Source organism: Entelurus aequoreus, linkage group LG07, assembly GCF_033978785.1.
Source record: "Entelurus aequoreus isolate RoL-2023_Sb linkage group LG07, RoL_Eaeq_v1.1, whole genome shotgun sequence".
Classification (NCBI taxonomy): domain Eukaryota; kingdom Metazoa; phylum Chordata; class Actinopteri; order Syngnathiformes; family Syngnathidae; genus Entelurus; species Entelurus aequoreus.
In genome coordinates, this window is record NC_084737.1 from 19,575,605 (window position 1) to 19,593,737 (window position 18,133).

Below are 18,133 nucleotides of genomic sequence, written 5' to 3' on the forward strand. Positions count from 1 at the left end.
GAAAACAGAAAGTATGGAGTTGATAACATAAGGTTGAGAGAGGTGTGGTCACCAGAGAACAAATGCTTGGAATGATGGCAATATGTGTGTGTAGTTCCTGTCTGCTTCTACTGTCACTCAGCCTCTCTGACTGACTGTGTGTGTGTGTGCGTGCATGTGTGCGTGTGTGTGTCATGTGTCTGTACACGTGTTTGCAGGAGCCTTTCTCGGGTTGTGTGTTACCTTCTGTGAGAGGCGTAGTTTCCTGTGATGTGACCTGAGCCGTCACATCCTGGGGTGGGACATCTTTGGGGGGGGGAAATAAATATTATGTAAATATCCAAATATATGATGGAAACGTGTCAGAGAGAAAATGTATCATTTCATCTAATGAGAGGATGTGTATTAATGGAGGTGTTGTGTCCGATAATGATCATCTTTGGAGAGACATGTGTCTTTTTTCTGCAACTAAAAATAAATAAATAAATAAATCATAACCACAGAAAAAAAGGATTTTACAAATAATTTAAAAGAAAATTGAAACAAAAAAGTTTTGGTTGCAAATGTTTGTTTTTTTTTTAATTTAAAACTTGATTTTGTTTCTTTCAAAAATTCTTCAGCACAAAAAAAAAAGGATTTAAAATTAAAAAGAAAAAGATTTGGAACAAAAACTAATACAAATAATTTAAAAAAAACATTGAAACAAAAAAGCATTGGTTTAAAATGGCATTATTTAGAATTTTAAATCTTTTTTTTTTTTTTCCAAATTCCCCCACGCAAAAAAATCTTAACCACAAAAAAAAAAGCATTTAAAAAACAAATAAAACACATCTGCAAAATAAAGATTTTAAATAAAAAATAAAAAACAGTAAAAGAAAGATTTGGAACCAAAAACAAATACGAATACAAATAATTAAAAAAACTGAAATAAGTTTTGGTTGCAAACATTATTATTTTTAATTTGAAATACTTTCTAGCACCAAATAATAATAATAACAAATTCTTAACCACAAAAAAAGGATTTATAAGAATAAATAAAAAAAGATTAAAAAAACAACAAAAAATACAAATAATTAAAAAAAAATTGAAACAAAAAATTTTGGTTGTAAATGTTTTCATAATTTTTTTTTTTAAATCTTGATTTTGTTCCTTCCGAAAATTAGACTTAGACTTAGACAAACTTTAATGATCCACAAGGGAAATTGTTCTTAATTCTTAACCACAAAAAATATATATATATATTTAAAATTAAAAATAAAAAGATTTGGAATAAAAAATAATACAAATAATTTGTAAAAGAGATCTTTTACAAAAAAAAATATGGGGGAAATAAATATGATGTAAATATGCAAATAAAAATACAAATAAGATTAAAAATAGTAAAAGAAAGATTTGGAACCAAAAACAAATAAGAATACAAATAATTAAAAAACTGAAACAAAAAGGTTTTGGTTGCAAATATTATTATTTTTTTAAAACTTTTAAATCCTTTTCTTGGTTCCAAATCCCCCCCCCCCCCAAAAAAAAAATTGTAACCACACAAAAAACGTATTTAAAAGAATAAATAAAAGAAAGATTTGGAACAAAAAAAAAAGAATACAAATAAAAATAAAAAAATGAAACAAAAAAGTTTTGGTTGCAATTGTTTTTATTTATTTTTTTAAATTTAAATCTTGTTTTTCTTCCTTCTGAAAATCCTCAACGAAAAAAAAAATAGCATTTAAAATTAAAGAGGAAAAGATTTGGAACAAAAAACAATACAAATAATTAAACAAAACATTTAAACAAAAATGTTTTGGTTGCAAATATTATTTTTAATTTAAAATCCTTTTTTGTTCCAAATTCCAGAAACAACAACTTCTCAACCACAAAAAAGTATATAGAAGAATAAATAAAAAAAACATTTTAATTAAAAAAGAATACAAATAAAACAAAAATGTTTTTATTATTTTTTATATTTAAATCTTGATTTTGTTCCTTCCGAAAATTCTTAACCACAAAAAAAAGATTTGAAATTAAAAAGAAAAAGATTTGGAACAAAAAATAATACAAATCATTTGTATTTATTTTTTTATTTGTAAAAAAAATTTAAACAAAAAAGTTTTGGCAGCAAATGTTATTATTTTACATTTCAAATCCTTACTTTTAAATCCTTTTCTCTGTTCCAAATCCCTCCACCCCAAAAAAAAAATATAAAAAAAAAATTACCGGTAACAAAACATTTTTGGATTGCATGTTTTTTAGGGTTTTTTTTCATTTAAATCTTGATTTTGTTCCTTCCAAAATTCGATTTAAATCCGAAAAAAGGATTCAAGAGATTAAATAAAGAAATATTTTAAATAAAAAAAAAGATCCACAAAAACATATTTAAAATAAAAAAAGGGAAAAACAAAAAAGGAAACAAATAAAACAAATAAATACTATTATTATTAATCAATAAAATTAAAGTGCAGATGAAACTACAGCTTCACCACTTTAGTCATTATTTTGGCACCTGAGAAACTTCTCTATGACTTAAGCTCCAGACTTCTTGTTTGTTTGAGATTGTCATTACTACCACAAGTGGTGGAAAAGCGTATTACACCTGAGTAAGGCAACACATCTTAGTTTTTTTTCTGGTTGCATAAAAAGACACACATTTCTCTCTGTAATCATCCATGATGAGATCGCCCAATAAAGATCACACTCGTATCTATAACTGTTTTTTCCCCCTAATTTTGTAAACAACATTAAAAATGGATTTTGTAAAAATACAAATATTGATCTAATCACTCAAGTATCGATCAGCTACTGATACTACTCTTGGTATTGACACGACCGATATCTGGATGGATCCGGCCTCCCTTTACGTGTACGCCTGGCCAATGTTATCTTCTCTACAACTTGTATTCCTCTACTTGATCATTTCCTGGTAAGAATAGCTTACTTCCTGCTAATTTCTCATGTTGTTTTTAACTAGCTTAGCGATTAGCAAGCCTTCTTGTTTGCTCCTGTTTTTTCTTACTCTGTGTGTAACATGTTTAGCCTTGTCCTCCAGTGATATTAAAACTCGTTAGTAGGGATAGGTATTGTTCACGTTTGAACTGATACGGTACCTGGGGAAACGATACCGGTACCAATTTTCGGTACTTTAGTGTGTGTTTAAAAAAGTTAACTGTTTTATAATAAAATACATTTACTGATTATGATAACTGTGCTGTCCAGTTGGTGTATATTAAGTAGATGCCAGTATTGTATAGGCTATCTACAGTTTGTTGTCAAACTAGGAAGTAGCTTTGTCCTTAATGCCGAATGTGGTATGTTGCGCCCTACAAAGTGTTTGTACTGCAAGTATTGCGCGTGATGCACACCAGCTGTTTGCTTGTAAAATTCCTCTTAGTTGTAGTTTTTATTACCGAATTTGGCGGTGTTGAAATCGCCATGTAAAATCGCTAATGCTAATAGTAGCCTGTCTTTGGCAAATTCAATGTAAATGAAAGTTCGAGCAGCGGTGAGTATTTAGGGAGTCATTGCACTTGTACCAATTCTGGAGCCGGGTTATAAATGTTGAAGATTCTGCGGAGAACCGTCAGATCATAGTTTGGCGACACATCCTGCGACGTGGGCAAAATTCCTTTGCGATTTATCTGTCTGTGTCTACCATTTCAATAGCAACTTATTCAATCAAAGTCCCTAGGAGGAGTTCGTTAGCGCGTGACCAGTTTTTGGACTAAAAAAGGAAACCAAGATGGCCAAGTTCTTGTTCATTTTGAGGATTATCTATTTAGTGGAGCGGCTCCACACTGTGTACGAACATACAACGTGAATAAATAAAGTATCAGTGAGAAAAAATTACAGTTGTACTAATTAATAAAAAAACGGTACTATACAGCTTCTGAAAAAATACTGCTACTTTTTTGTGTGTCATTGCTGGTAAAACGAGAAGAGCCGCATGTTATGCAACCCACAAGCAGAAACAGTGTGGAGATAGAAAAGGGTGAATGGGACTTATTTTGGCTTGAAAACTAACAATAAAGTTGAAGCTATAACACTGGCGCGCCGCTCTCGTTAGCTAGCCAGCGGCTAACGTCCTTCCGCAGTGTTTTAGCTACTTCTAAATCACTAATCCTCGCCGCCATGGCGACAAAGTATGTTTCTTACAAGTATCATCCCTGCAGGACGAGGAATAGCTAAACATGCGACTCTACACACCATAGGAGGATACAATAGCTCACCGCTAACAGCAAGCTAGCGCTCCTCAATGTAAACAAATGGGTGTGTCTACTAGGGGTGTATACCAGTACTAGTATAGTATTGCGATACTAATAAATCAAAAACGGTACTATACTCTGTTTGAAAAGTACCAGTTCCCCATTTTTTTATTGTATTTTTTTTTTACGAGCATGACGGCGCATCGTCACGTCATGACATTGCTGGTTTTACGAGCGGAGGAGCACGTTCGGCAGCGCACACACACAGAGTACTTACAAGCAGACACGGTGTGTAGACAGAAAAGGGAGAACGGACGCATTTTGGCCTAAAAACTGACGATAAAGGTGAAGCTATAACACTGAAACGCCCTCAGGAAGAGGTGCTTTAAGACATGGCTAGCTAGCTAGCGGCTAACATCCGTCCGCACTAATCACTAATCCTCGTCTCCATGGAGACAAATAAAGTAGGTTTCTTACAAGTATCATCCCTGCAGGACGAGGAATAGCTTAACATGCGTCACTACACACCGTAGGAGGATACAATAGCTCACCGCTAACAGCAAGCTAGCGCTCCTCGATGCAAACAAATGGATGGGTCAACACAGACATCGACTGTAACGATACCAAGTGCAAGAGCCGTGTATAGTTGATACTACAACAATTACACCGGTGCCAAAATATTGGTATCGGGACAACCCTAGAGGAGATCGGCATTAACTGAAACTGGCCGATACCGATCGATCGGCTTTTGCATCCAGACTTTTAGGCGTGTATCGTCATTTCCTGTCCCCCCCACCCCCCGCGAGTGTTTTGCAGCGAGCAGAGTGCAGGAAAGCGCTGACATCCAACAGGCGCAGAGGCGGCGGCGAGCGACAAAAAAAGGACAAGCAGAATCAAAGCGCCCGTGCTGTGAGAAAAAGGTGTAGCGCAGACATACTTGAGTTCAGGGGTGTGGGCCGCCATGAGGGACCGGAGGCTCTTATCGGCGAGAGGACACCCAGACAGACTGAAGGAGGGTCGGGGGGGAGGGCGGCGAGTGAAGGACAGGCGGGAGAAGAGGATGAAGGCAGGAGGAGAAGCCGGGGAAAAGAGACGTGAGTGAAGGGGAGTCAAGATGGCAAGGCATACCAAAGTCATTTAGGAAAAACAAAAGAGGACAGTCGGCAAGAAACCACTCATGTATGTTATCCTCTCTGCCCCCTAGTGGCAGGCTGCATTATTGCCTCTGCTGGGACATGTTGCAATCATTTGTAAAACATTATCATTTCACTCATAGTGCTGTGATCACTTGTTTCTTCCCTTCAATGGCAGTCATGCACCACAAAGTCTGCCTAGCAACACTCGCATGTTGAGAAAACAAACAGTAATTTGAATTTGAATTATTATTATCATGGGAAAATGACTCATTAATGATGCTTACCTTGGCAGGTCATTGATATTTTTGAAATACAGTGGTACCTCAGTTTTATCGCTTTTAATCTGTTGTGTAAAGGTCAAAGTGGATTTATTTGAATAGCCCAGTATAATAATAATATTACAATAATAATACAGTTTCTAAGTGCTGCACACATTAAAACAGCAATGTGAAAATTTTAATAAAAATCTGAATATATATATATAATAATACTATATATATATATATATATATATATATATATATATATATATATATATATATATATATATATATATATATATATATATATATATATATATATATATATATATATATATATTTCTGCTGGATGTACTCTCTATTTTATGCTGCCCTTTTTATTTATTTTTTCTTTTTGCAACAGCTGTTACATAAACTGTAATATTGTACATGGTAATTGGGATTTGTTATATATTGCATATATTATATACAAATATAATATCATATAATAATATAATAAATCAGTATATTAAATATACTGGATATATAATATGTAAATATTACATATATGTTATACTTTATATTGCTACTATGGTACATTTTTTGTCTACTTTATACCTGCAATATCCTTTCCATCCTTACCCTTTCCATCTTTTGAAGCTGAGCTACTGTGTGGAACAATTTCCCTTGTGGATCAATAAAGTTTGTCTAAGTCTAAGTGTAATAATAACCACATAACTACACGGCTATAAACCAACCAAACAATAAAACAGTAATAAAATAAGGTGTATTCATATAAATTGTAAAAAAGGTACAAACAAAACGATGAAAAAATGTCCAGCTCAGCTTTGGTGAAACATCTCATTCATAGAGAGAACAATTCAGAGTCTGGGGTTGAAAAATCAACCATAAGAAACAAAGTTATGACAGCCAAATACATTTTTCTCATAAGAAATCATGTAAATGCAATTAAAGTGCTTGAGAAAAAAACATGAAGTCAAATGATTTTACAGGAATTATGATAGTTTTACATGTCAAATACATATAAATATTAAATTAAATATTAAATTAAATGTATAAATTAGGAAATTAGGGTTGTCTCGATTTGATATTGATATTGGTAGATACCATCATAATAACAAGTATAGGCTGATATGTGCTTGCATGCAATGTAAGTGATATCATGTGCGATACAAGCGGTCCTGCGGCGTGTTGTCTTGTGTGTGATAACATGTGTGATATATGCAGTCCTGCAGCATGTTTACTTGTGTGTGTTATCACATGCGATACAAGCAGTCCTGCAGCGTGTTTACTTGTGTGTGATATCGTGAGCGATACAAGCAGTCCTGCAGCGTGTTTACTTGTGTGTGTTATCACGTGTGATACAAGCAGTCCTGCAGCGTGTTTACTTGTGTGTGTTATCACATGCGATACAAGCAGTCCTGCAGCGTGTTTACTTGCGTGTGATATTGTGAGCGGTACAAGCAGTCCTGCAGCGTGTTGTCTTGTGGGTGATATCATGTGTGATACAAGTAGTCCTGCAGTGTGTTGTCTTGTGGGTGATATCATGTGCGATCCTGCAGCGTGTTGTCTTGTGGGTGATATCATGTGCGATACAAGCAGTCCTGCAGAGTGTTTACTTGTGTGTGGTATCATGTGCGATACAAGCAGTCCTGCAGCCTGTTAACTTGTGTGTGATATCATGTGCGATACAAGCAGTCCCGCAGCATGTTTACTTGTGTGTGATATCATGTGCGATACAATAAGTATTCCAGCGTGTTAACTTGTGTGTGATATCACATGCGATACAAGCAGTCCTGCAGCGTGTTTACTTGTGTGTGATATCATGTGCCATACAAGCAGTCCTGCAGCGTGTTGTCTTGTGTGTGATATCACGTGTGATACGAGCAGTCCTGCAACGTGTTGTCTTGTGGGTGATATCATGTGCGATACAAGCAGTCCGGCAGCCTGTTTACTTGTCTGTAATATCATGTGCGATACAAGCAGTCTTGCAGCCTGTTTACTTGTGTGTAATATCATGTGCGATACAAGCAGTCCCGCCGCGTTTACTTGTGTGTGTTATCATGTGCGATACAAGCAGTCCTGCAGCGTGTTTACTTGTGTGTGATATCATGTGCCATACAAGCAGTCCTGCAGCGTGTTGTCTTGTGTGTGATATCACGTGTGATACAAGCAGTCCTGCAACGTGTTGTCTTGTGGGTGATATCATGTGTGATACAAGCAGTCCTGCAGCCTGTTTACTTGTGTGTAATATCATGTGCGATACAAGCAGTCCTGCAGCCTGTTTACTTGTGTGTAATATCATGTGTGATACAAGCAGTCCCGCAGCGTGTTTACTTGTGTGTGTTATCACGTGTGATACAAGCAGTCCTGCAGGGTGTTTACTTGTATGTGATATCATGTGCGATACAAGCATTTCTGCAGCAAGTTTAATTGTTTGCAATATCATGTGCAATATATACAGTCATGCACTGTGTTTACTTGTGTGATATCATGTACGATACAAGCAGTCCTGCAGCGTGTTTACTTGTGTGTGATATCATGTGCGATACAAGCAGTCCTGCAGCGTGTTTACTTGTGTGTGATATCATGTGCGATACAAGCAGTCCTGCAGCGTGTTTACTTGCGTGTGATATCATGTGCGATACAAGCGGTCCTGCAGCGTGTTTACTTGCGTGTGATATCATGTGCGATACAAGCAGTCCTGCAGCGTGTTTACTTGTGTATGATATCATGTGCGATACAAGCAGTCCTGTTTACTTGTACAGTTAACGTCTTATCATCCGATATTGATATCAGATATCAGCAGACAAAAGCAAAGATGGAATTATATATATTATAACGTTTACATCTAAATGTTCTCCAAAGAGTACGCAATTTCTTCTATTTTACTAAAATCATTTACAAAAGGTAAACATGCTAGGCTATAGACTACTAGGAGCGAGCAGCTACACAACAGCTAAGCACACAATAGCACACAAGCTAGACATAGGTAAAAATTATTGAACAATAAAACAGTACATTTGTCAATATGAACAAGTAACACATAATTATAGTTGCATATTACTTACACATACAAAGTCTACAAGGCAGTATTAGAAAGTATCCAGTAACAAACGTGTCCGCGTCATTCAAATTACTGCATCATGAGCTTAACTTTACGAGTTATTGTGATCGCTAGATGCCGCCCAAACTTGTATCAGGACATAAATAAACATTGAACATCACTTTCACCTTAGTGGAGAGGAAGGGTATTTCAACAGTGTTTCTCACCTTCTTTATCAATGTGCTGCAACTTTGTTTGAGTCAACGGCAGATTACTTCACCCGAAACAAAAAGTACAGAAACTGTACGCATATGTTTGAGACTCTTTTTCTGCAGACTCGTTTGTTACGCATCGCCCAATAACTGACATTATAGGAAAACCGTGGCAACAATTTAGCCGGAGTTAATTGGAAAACAGGGGTTTTGTTGGCAAACGGAGGTACCACTGTGCACTCATCACAACATGGCCATTGCATGTCAGTGTCTCCTGCATGTGGAGGACGTAGAAGGACAAAGGTGCGTGCACGGAGGATGCGTACCTGCGGTGAGACGCGTAGTTCCCCGTGATGTGACCGCTGCCGTCACAGCCAGGTGTGGGACACCTGCAAGAGTCCACACACGGCCTTCAGAAAGCGCGTTCTCTCTCCCCTCCGTCCTCCTGGCGTCTGGCTACTTACGACAGCAGCTCCTTCTTGGGGTCTTTGGGCAGGAACTTGATCTTGAAGTTTGGGGTGGTGACCTCTCCGGGGTACTTCCTGTCCTCCACGCCGTCCTGCATCAAGTCGCTGTCCTCGGGGTCAGAGGACAGGTAGGACTGTCCGCCGTGGTCCATCTGCAAAGTGCATGGTTTGTCTGAGTGGACGGATTTAGAGTAATAAAAATCGAATTTTGATTTTTTTCAAAATCGAATAATTCAAAAATCGACTTTTTTAACACCCCTTGTAAATACTGTACGTTATTGTTACGTGACAAAAGAAAACTAATGTACAAAACCCAAAACCAGTGAAGTTGGCACGTTGTGTAAATGGTAAATAAAAACAGAATACAATGATTTGCAAATCCTTTTCAACTTATATTCAATTGAATAGACTGCAAAGACAAGATATTTAATAGGGCTGTGAATCTTTGGGTGTCCCACGATTCGATTCAATATCGATTCTTGGGGTTACGATTCGATTCAAAATCGATTTTTTTTCAATTCAACACGATTCTCGATTCAAAAATGATTTTTTTCCCCATTCAAAACGATTCTCTATTCATTCAATACATAGGATTTCAGCAGGATCTACCCCAGTGTGCTGACATGGAAGCAGAGTAGTAGATTTTTGTAAAAAGCTTTTATAATTGTAAAGGACAATGTCAACTGATTGCAATAATGTAAATTTGTTTTAACTATTAAATGAACCAAAAATATGACTTATTTTATCTTTGTGAAAATATTGGACACAGTGTGTTGTCAAGCTTATGAGATGCAATGCAAGTGCAAGCCACTGTGACACTATTGTTCTTTTTTTAAATTTTTTGTTATAAATGTCTAATGATAATGTCAATGAGATTTTTAATCACTGCTATGTTGAAATTGTAACTAATATTGATACTGTTGTTGATAATATAAATTTTTGTTTCACTACTTTTCGTTTGTTCTGTGTCGTGTTTGTGTCTCCTCTCAATTGCTCTGTTTATTGCAGAGTGTTGCTGGGTCGGGTTTGGTTTTGGAATTGGATTGCATTGTTATGGTATTGCTGTTTATTGTTTTGTTGGATTGATTAATTAAAAAAAATAAAAAAATAAAAACATTAAAAAATAAATAAATTTAAAAAAAAAATCGATTTTAAAAAAATGAGAATCGATTCTGAATCGCACAACGTGAGAATCACGATTTGAATTCGAATCCATTTTTTCCCACACCCCTAATATTTAATGTTACAACTGAGAAACGTTTTTTTTTTGGCAAATAATCATTAACTTAGAATTAAATGACAGCAACACGTTGCAAAAAAGTTGTCACGGGGGCATTTTTACCACTATGTTACATGGCCTTTCCTTTTAACGACACTCAGTAAACGTTTGGGAACTGAGGAGACACATTTTTGAAGCTTTTAAGGTGTCATTATTTCCCATTCTTGCTTGATGTACAGCTTAAGTTGTTCAACAGTCCGGGGTCTCCGTTGTGGTATTTTAGGCTTCATAATGCGCCACACATTTTCAATGGGAGACAGGTCTGGACTACAGGCAGGCCAGTCTAGTACCCACACTCTTTTACTATGAAGCCATGCTGTTGTAACACGTGGCTTGGCATTGTCTTGCTGAAATAAGCAGGGGCGTCCATGACAACGTTGTTTGGATGGCAACATATGCTGCTCCAAAACCTGTATGCACCTTTCAGCATTAATGGTGCCTTCACAGATGTGTAAGTTACCCATGTCTTGGGCACTAATACACCCCCATACCATCACAGATGCTGGCTTTTGAACTTTGCGCCTAAAACAATCTGGATGGTTCTTTTCCTCTTTGGTCCAAAGGACACGACGTCGACAAATTTCTAAAACAATTTGAAATGTAGACTCGTCAGACCTCAGAACACTTTTACACTTTGCATCAGTCCATCTTAGATGAGCTCGGGCCCAGCGAAGCTGGCGGCGTTTCTGGGTGTTGTTGATAAATGACTTTCGCTTTGCATAGTAGAGTTTTAACTTGCACTTACAAATGTAACGACCAGCTGTAGTTACTGACAGTGGTTTTCTGAAGTGTTCCTGAGCCCATGTGGTGATATCCTTTACACACTGATGTCGCTTTTTGATGCAGTACCGCCTGAGGGATCAGAGGTCCATAATATCGCTAACGTGCAGTGATTTCTCCAGATTCTCTGAACCTTTTGATGATATTACGGACCGTAGATGGTGAAATCCCTAGAATCCTTGCAATAGCTCATTGAGAAATGTTGTTCTTAAACTGTTAGACATTTTGCTCACGCATTTGTTGACAAAGTGGTGACCCTCGCCCCATCCTTGTTTGTGAATGACTGAGCATTTCATGGAAGCTGCTTTTGTACCCAATCATGGCACCCACCTGTTCCCAATTAGCCTGTTCACTTCTGGGATGTTCAAAATAAGTGTTTAATGAGCATTCCTCAACTTTCTCAGTCTTTTTTGCCACTTGTGCCAGCTTTTTTGAAACATGTTGCAAGCATCAAATTCCAAATGAGCTAATATTTGCAAAAAATAACAACGTTTTCCAGTTCGAACGTTAAGTATCTTGTCTTTGCAGTCTATTCAATTGAATATAAGTTGAAAAGGATTTGCAAATCATTGTATTCTGTTTTTATTTACCATTTACACAACGTGCCAACTTCACTGGTTTTGGGGTTTGTATTTAAAAGGTGTGTTGAATTTTAAAATGATGGCCAAACACCAATTAAATTGATTTGAATTAATTTCAAACACGAGGTTTATTAAAGTAAGGTACGAAATGTGAGTGTAGTGAGAAATAAAAAAACTGTATTCTTTATGTGGAGTATAAAAAGTTACCAAATGACTGCCAGGCTGGTTTGTGCTTGATTCTTTTTTTGTCAAAGCACAGAATATTGTCATCAAAGAATAAAATGGGTAGGTGGTGATTAGCATAGAGCGGGATGCTGCAATGCACCTGACACACCACCTCTGTTCCCCACGTCTCCGCCATCAAAGAAGAATAGAACGCGTAAAGCGCTGCAGGAAATACGTTTCTTTTTCAAGCGTCTTGGGAGAATTCACAAAGTTGCTCCTCTGCCATCCCAACAGGAAGCACTGAACGCTATTTTTTTGTTGTTGTGTTTTTGTTGTTGGCTGCACACTGACCTCGTCCATTTCCTCCTCCCTCTGGCGGTTGTGTTTGGTGAAGTCCAGAGGCCCCTCCCACTCCTCCTGCTTGTAGCCCAGGAGGTTGGGTGATGTCATCCCGCTGCTCCCACGCAGCGAGGACGAGGAGGAGGAGGAGGAGGAGGAAGGGTCCGGCGAGCGAACGCCCGGGCTGGTGCCAGACAGGCTGCCTTCGTGTTTGATGGGCTTCTTCATGCTCAGGTCCAAGGTGCCGTTCTCATCCACCTCTATGTCCATTTCCTGTGGAGATGTTGCCAACAAATTATTATATATATATAATAATTTGTAATAATTATTATTACATAATTATTATTATTATTTAATAATAATATATATATAATAATATATATATTATTATACAGTATTATTCTTATTGCCACCATTTTCATGGCATATCTCAACCCATATATGCTCGCTGTTAGCATGCTAACAATTGCATTCTAATTATTTTGCCAAATTTTAGTAAACGTTTACCTCAAAGTCACATAAGTTGGTACATATACAAACTGTTAACACGCTAGCGTTAGCATGCTAACTTTTGTTAGCCAATTTTCCAGTCATATAACTTGGTACGTGGCAAATGCTAACTGTTAGCATGCAAACTTTTGTTAGCCAATTTTCTAGTCAAATAACTTGGTACGTGGAACACTAACACAAACATGTTTTGACAAACGTTTTTGGTTCCCTTTATCAAATAAGTCATGCACATGCGTCATGGCCAATTAAACCAATTAAATTGTAACAAGCATGTTAGTTTTATTTTAAAAAATGTGTGGCGGTAAAATCACAAATGCTAATCACTCGAATGTGTATGGCAAATCCAATGTAAATTAGCATTGAGCTAACGCAAGTGGAGCCTTGCTTTTAAACGCTTTCTATCAGGCATTCTTGCTTTGTTGCCATGGAAACTTACAACATTTAAGACGTTCATCCTTGTGGTCCTACCTTATTTGGGCCCTTGGTGCTGAGGTTCTCGGGCTTCTCCCAGCAGCGCGTGGACAGGTTGAGGATAGCGGTGGCGGCCATGTGCGCGGCCTCGGCCTCGTGGGAGTAATCGTAGGCCACGGGGGAGGGTTTGCCGTAGACGTGGAGGCCGAGGCCGGGCGAGGACGACTTGGGGAACTGCGGCGGCTTCGCTGCAACACACAAAAAAATTTAGACTAAAACTTTGCGATTCATTCGGTCCCGTACGTGATGGTTTACCTGACACATGAAACGTGACATGTGTGGGGCAGTGGAGTATTGAATATCTTAAAATGTATCAATTCCAACTGTGACCACAGCGTCAAGTGCTATGTCGGGTGGCTCTTTCCATCATTTTCAGCAGACTGCTTTGCAAAAAGAATTAACCCTCTCTCCCTCTCACGCGAGACCCACCCAGGAATGGTGCCATATGAATCTCCTTTTTTTTTACAATGAACATGATTAATATTGCATGTAATGGTAATAATATGATAAAAACCTTTAGAGCAGAGGTGTCCGGGGGCCGTTTCCGGCCCTGAGCTAATTTTTTAACGGTCCCCAGCATATTCTAAAAATACTATTAAAAAAAACAAAAAACTTAAAAAATAATAATGAATCAAAATCAATGCAGGGTGGCGCTTTCCCTCATTTTCATCAGACTGCTTTGCAAAAATAATTAACCATCTCTTCCTCTCACGCGAGACCCACCCAGGAATAGTGCCATATGAATCCCCCTTTTTTACAATGAACATGATTAATATTGCATGTAATGGTAATAATATGATAAAAACCTTTAGAGCAGCGTTGTCCAATGTGGAGTCCGGGGGCCGTTTGCGGCCCTGAGCTAATTTTTTAACGGTCCCCAGCATATTCTAAAAATACTATTTAAAAAAAACAAAAACGTAAAAAATAATAATGACTCAAAATCAATGTAGGGTGGCGCTTTCCCTCATTTTCAGCAGACTGCTTTGCAAAAATAATTAAACCTATCTTCCTCTTGCGCGAGATCCACCCAGGAATGGGGCCATATGAATACACTTTTTTTATTCTTAAACATGATTAATATTGCATGCAATGGAAATAATATGATAGAAACCTTTAGAGCAAGGGTGTCCAATGTGGGGCCCGGGGGCCGTTTGCGGCTCTGAGCTAATTCTTTTACGGTCCCCAGCATATTCTAAAAATACTTAAAAAACGTAAAAAATAATAATAAATCAAAATGATTGTAGGGTGGCGCTTTCCCTTATTTTCAGCAGACTGCTTTGCAAAAATAATTAACCCTCTCTTCCTCTCACGCGAGACCCACCCAGGAATGGGGCCATATGAATCCCTTCCCTACTGTATCTAAATTACATTTTAGATTAATATTGCATGTAATGGTAATAATATGATAAAAACCTTTAGAGCAGGGGTGTCCAATGTGGGGTCCGGGGGCCGTTTGCGGCCCTGAGCTAAATTTTTAATGGTCCCCAGCATATTCTAAAAATACTATTAAATAAAACAAAAACGTAAAAAATAATAATGAATCAAAATCAATGTAGGGTGGCGCTTTCCCTCATTTTCTGCAGACTGCTTTGCAAAAATAATTAAACCTATCTTCCTCTTGCACGAGATCCACCCAGGAATGGGGCCATATGAATCCCTTTTTTTTTTTTTTTTTTTTACAATAAACATGATTAATATTGCATGTAATGGAAATAATATGATAGAAACCTTTAGAGCAAAGGTGTCCAATATGGGGGCCGGGGGCCGTTTGCGGCCCTGAGCTATTTTTTTACGGTCCCCAGCATATTCTAAAAATACTTAAAAAACGTAAAAAATAATAATGAATCAAAATCAATGTAGGGTGGCGCTTTCCCTCATTTTCAGCAGACTGCTTTGCAAAAATAATTAACCCTCTCTTCCTCTCATGCGAGACCCACCCAGGAATGGGGCCATATGAATCCCTTCCCTACTGTATCTAAATGACATTTTAGATTAATATTGCATTTAATGGTAACAATATAATAAAAAGCTTTAGAGCAGGGGTGTCCAATATGGGGCCCGGGGGCCATTTGCGGCCCTGAGCTAATTTTATAACGGTCCCCAGCATATTCTAAAAATAATATAAAAAAAAAACAACTTAAAAAAGTGAAATGAAAGAGCAAACAGATTAAATGTAAGGAGGAAAACATAGCAATGTTGACTCTAATAACACAAAGCTGCCATGCAAGCTGTTGCTCAATAAATAATAATGAATCAAAATCAATGTAGGGTGGCGCTTTCCCTCCTTTTCAGCAGACTGCTTTGCAAAAATAATTTACCCTCTCTTCCTCTCACGCGAGACCCACCCAGGAATGGGGCCATACGAATCCCCTTTTTGTTTTTACAATGAACATTTTTTGGGAAAAAATATTGTGTTTGCATAGAAAAAGTTTCTTTGAAAAAACAAACCAAAAACTCATTGATAAAAATAACAAAAACGTATAATCAACAGATACAAATTGAAGTTTATATAGAGATTTAATTGTTATTAAAAGAAAAAAAAGGGATGACTTATTTTTAATACTTTTATATTTTAGTGGGATTTGAAAAAAAAATGTAATTGGTCAAAAACAATAGAAAATTAAAACAAATGTTTTGAATTATTGACATATTTAAGGCTTCACATCAAATATTCCACTTTGACCATTTTTTTGTTGCATGTTTTGTGTTTTTGCCATAAAAAAAAACGTGTTCTCTTTCACAAAAAGGGCATCAAACATTAAAAAATTAAATACATAAATTGTTATATCGACAGATCTGAAATGAGTGTTTCTCAAACTTTTTCCACCAAGTCGCACCTGAGAAAACACTTGGCTATCCGAGTACCACCATAATGAGCAACATTTAAACACAGTAGCGTAGTAGGCCTAAGTATTCATTTATTTAACAGGTATATGTCATATTTTTGGCCACTGTAACATTACACACAGTTTGAACAGTACCGCTGTGTTTGAATATAGGAAAATAAAACACTGTACTTAAATCAAGTGATTTTTTTGGAGTAACTGGTGAGTAACTTCCGATGTATTTAGTAGTTATTTTGAATAGTACGACTGTAGTTAGTGTGTATGTGTGTGTGTGAACCTCTACATTTTTCATGCGTATTAATAATTGCTCCTTAGGCAACCGAAATAATTTGGTAAGATGTGTACAAGTCCTGGCTTACTTTTGAAGGCTTTGGGTGAGGTTTCGCTGGCGGCCATCTTTGGCGCAAGCATGCGCTTCCCGAACACCTGGGCGTCAAAGCTGGCGTAGTCGAAGGACACCTTGGAATATTTCTCCAGCTCCTTGGCCAGGTTGGCGCGGGGTGTGCTGGGCGCCACGTTGGGCCGGTAGCCGTACTGCGGCACCTCCAGCTGCTTAACGAAGCACATGGGCCTGCCGGGGGGGAAGAAGTGATGAGGCACAGAGCAGGGGTGTCCAAACTGCGGCCATTACAAAAAAAACAAAAAACTATTAAAAAAGTGGAATAAAAGAGCCAACAGGTGAAATGTAAGGAGAAAAGTTGCAATGTTGACTCTAATAACACAAAGCTGTCATTGTTCAAAAAATTATAATGAATCAAAATCAATGTTGTTATGAATTATTGACCTATTTAAGGCTCTGATTACTTCACATCAAATATTACACTTTGAAATATTTTTTTGGAAAAAATTGCATATTTTGTGCGTTTGACTATATAAAAAAAAAAGTTTTCTATGACAAAACAGGCAAAAAACATTTAAAAAAAAAAAACGACTTATAATCAATAGGTAAATCTTAAGTTGATCAAGAAATTTAAGCATTAAAGGTAAAAAAAAAAAAGAGGAATTTTTTTTAACACTTTTATGAGTGGGACCCTTTTGAATCCTTGAGAATTTTAGTGGGATTTTTTTGAAAACAGTCCTTGCTGAAAAACAAATAATTGATTTAAAATCTATGTTATTATCATAAATTATTGGCTTATTTACATAAAATATTCCTCTATAAAATATTTTTTGGGGAAAATGTATCATATTTTGTGTTTTTGCCATAAAAAACTAATTTTCCTATGACAAAACGGGCATAAAACAAATAAACAATAAAAAGATTAAAAACATAACAAAAACGTATAAACGATGCATAGATCTGAAGTTGATCTAAAGACTTAAATGTTGAAAGTAAAAGAAAAAATAATGTATGATTTTTTTTTTAACACTTCTTATAAACTGTCATTGCTCAAAAAATAATAATGAATCAAAATCAATGTTTCTAAGAATTATTTACCTATTTAAGGCTCCAATTACTTCCCATCAAATATTACACTCTGAAATATTTTTGGGGAAAATATTGCATATTTTGTGTGTTTGACTATATAAATATCTTGTTTTTCTTTGACAAAACAGGCATTAAACAAACAAAAAACATAAAAAAAAATACAGACTTATAATCAACAGGTAAATCTGAAGTTGATCAAGAAATTTAAGCATTGAAAGTAGAAAAAAAGGATCATGTTTTTTAACACTTTTATGAGTGGTACCCTTTTGGATCCCTGAGAATTTTAGTGGGATTTTTTTAAAACTGTCCTTGCTCAAAGATTTATATTTGATTTAAAAACTATGTTACTATGAGTTATGGACCTATTCAAGGCTCCAATTACTTCACATCAAATATTACACTTTGAAATATTTTTTGGGGAAAATATTGCATATTTTGTGTTT

General features: G+C 36.6%; 1 protein-coding gene across 6 annotated transcripts in view; it reads right to left on the reverse strand.

The window, feature by feature from the left end:
* Positions 1–18,133, reverse strand: part of LOC133653482 (myelin transcription factor 1-like) — a 154,999-nt gene that overhangs the window by 43,794 nt on the left and 93,072 nt on the right. For 5 of the 6 annotated variants that reach the window (XM_062052795.1, XM_062052793.1, XM_062052792.1 and 2 more), the window contains 7 exons: positions 16,621–16,832; positions 13,413–13,603; positions 12,447–12,707; positions 9,288–9,442; positions 9,150–9,212; positions 5,107–5,175; positions 223–285 (listed from right to left, as the gene is read on the reverse strand). In XM_062052795.1, coding sequence (XP_061908779.1) covers positions 223–285; positions 5,107–5,175; positions 9,150–9,212; positions 9,288–9,442; positions 12,447–12,707; positions 13,413–13,603; positions 16,621–16,832 — 1,014 coding nt within the window. The remainder of the gene's footprint in view (positions 1–222; positions 286–5,106; positions 5,176–9,149; positions 9,213–9,287; positions 9,443–12,446; positions 12,708–13,412; positions 13,604–16,620; positions 16,833–18,133) is intronic. The other variant, XM_062052796.1, reaches the window with a different exon arrangement.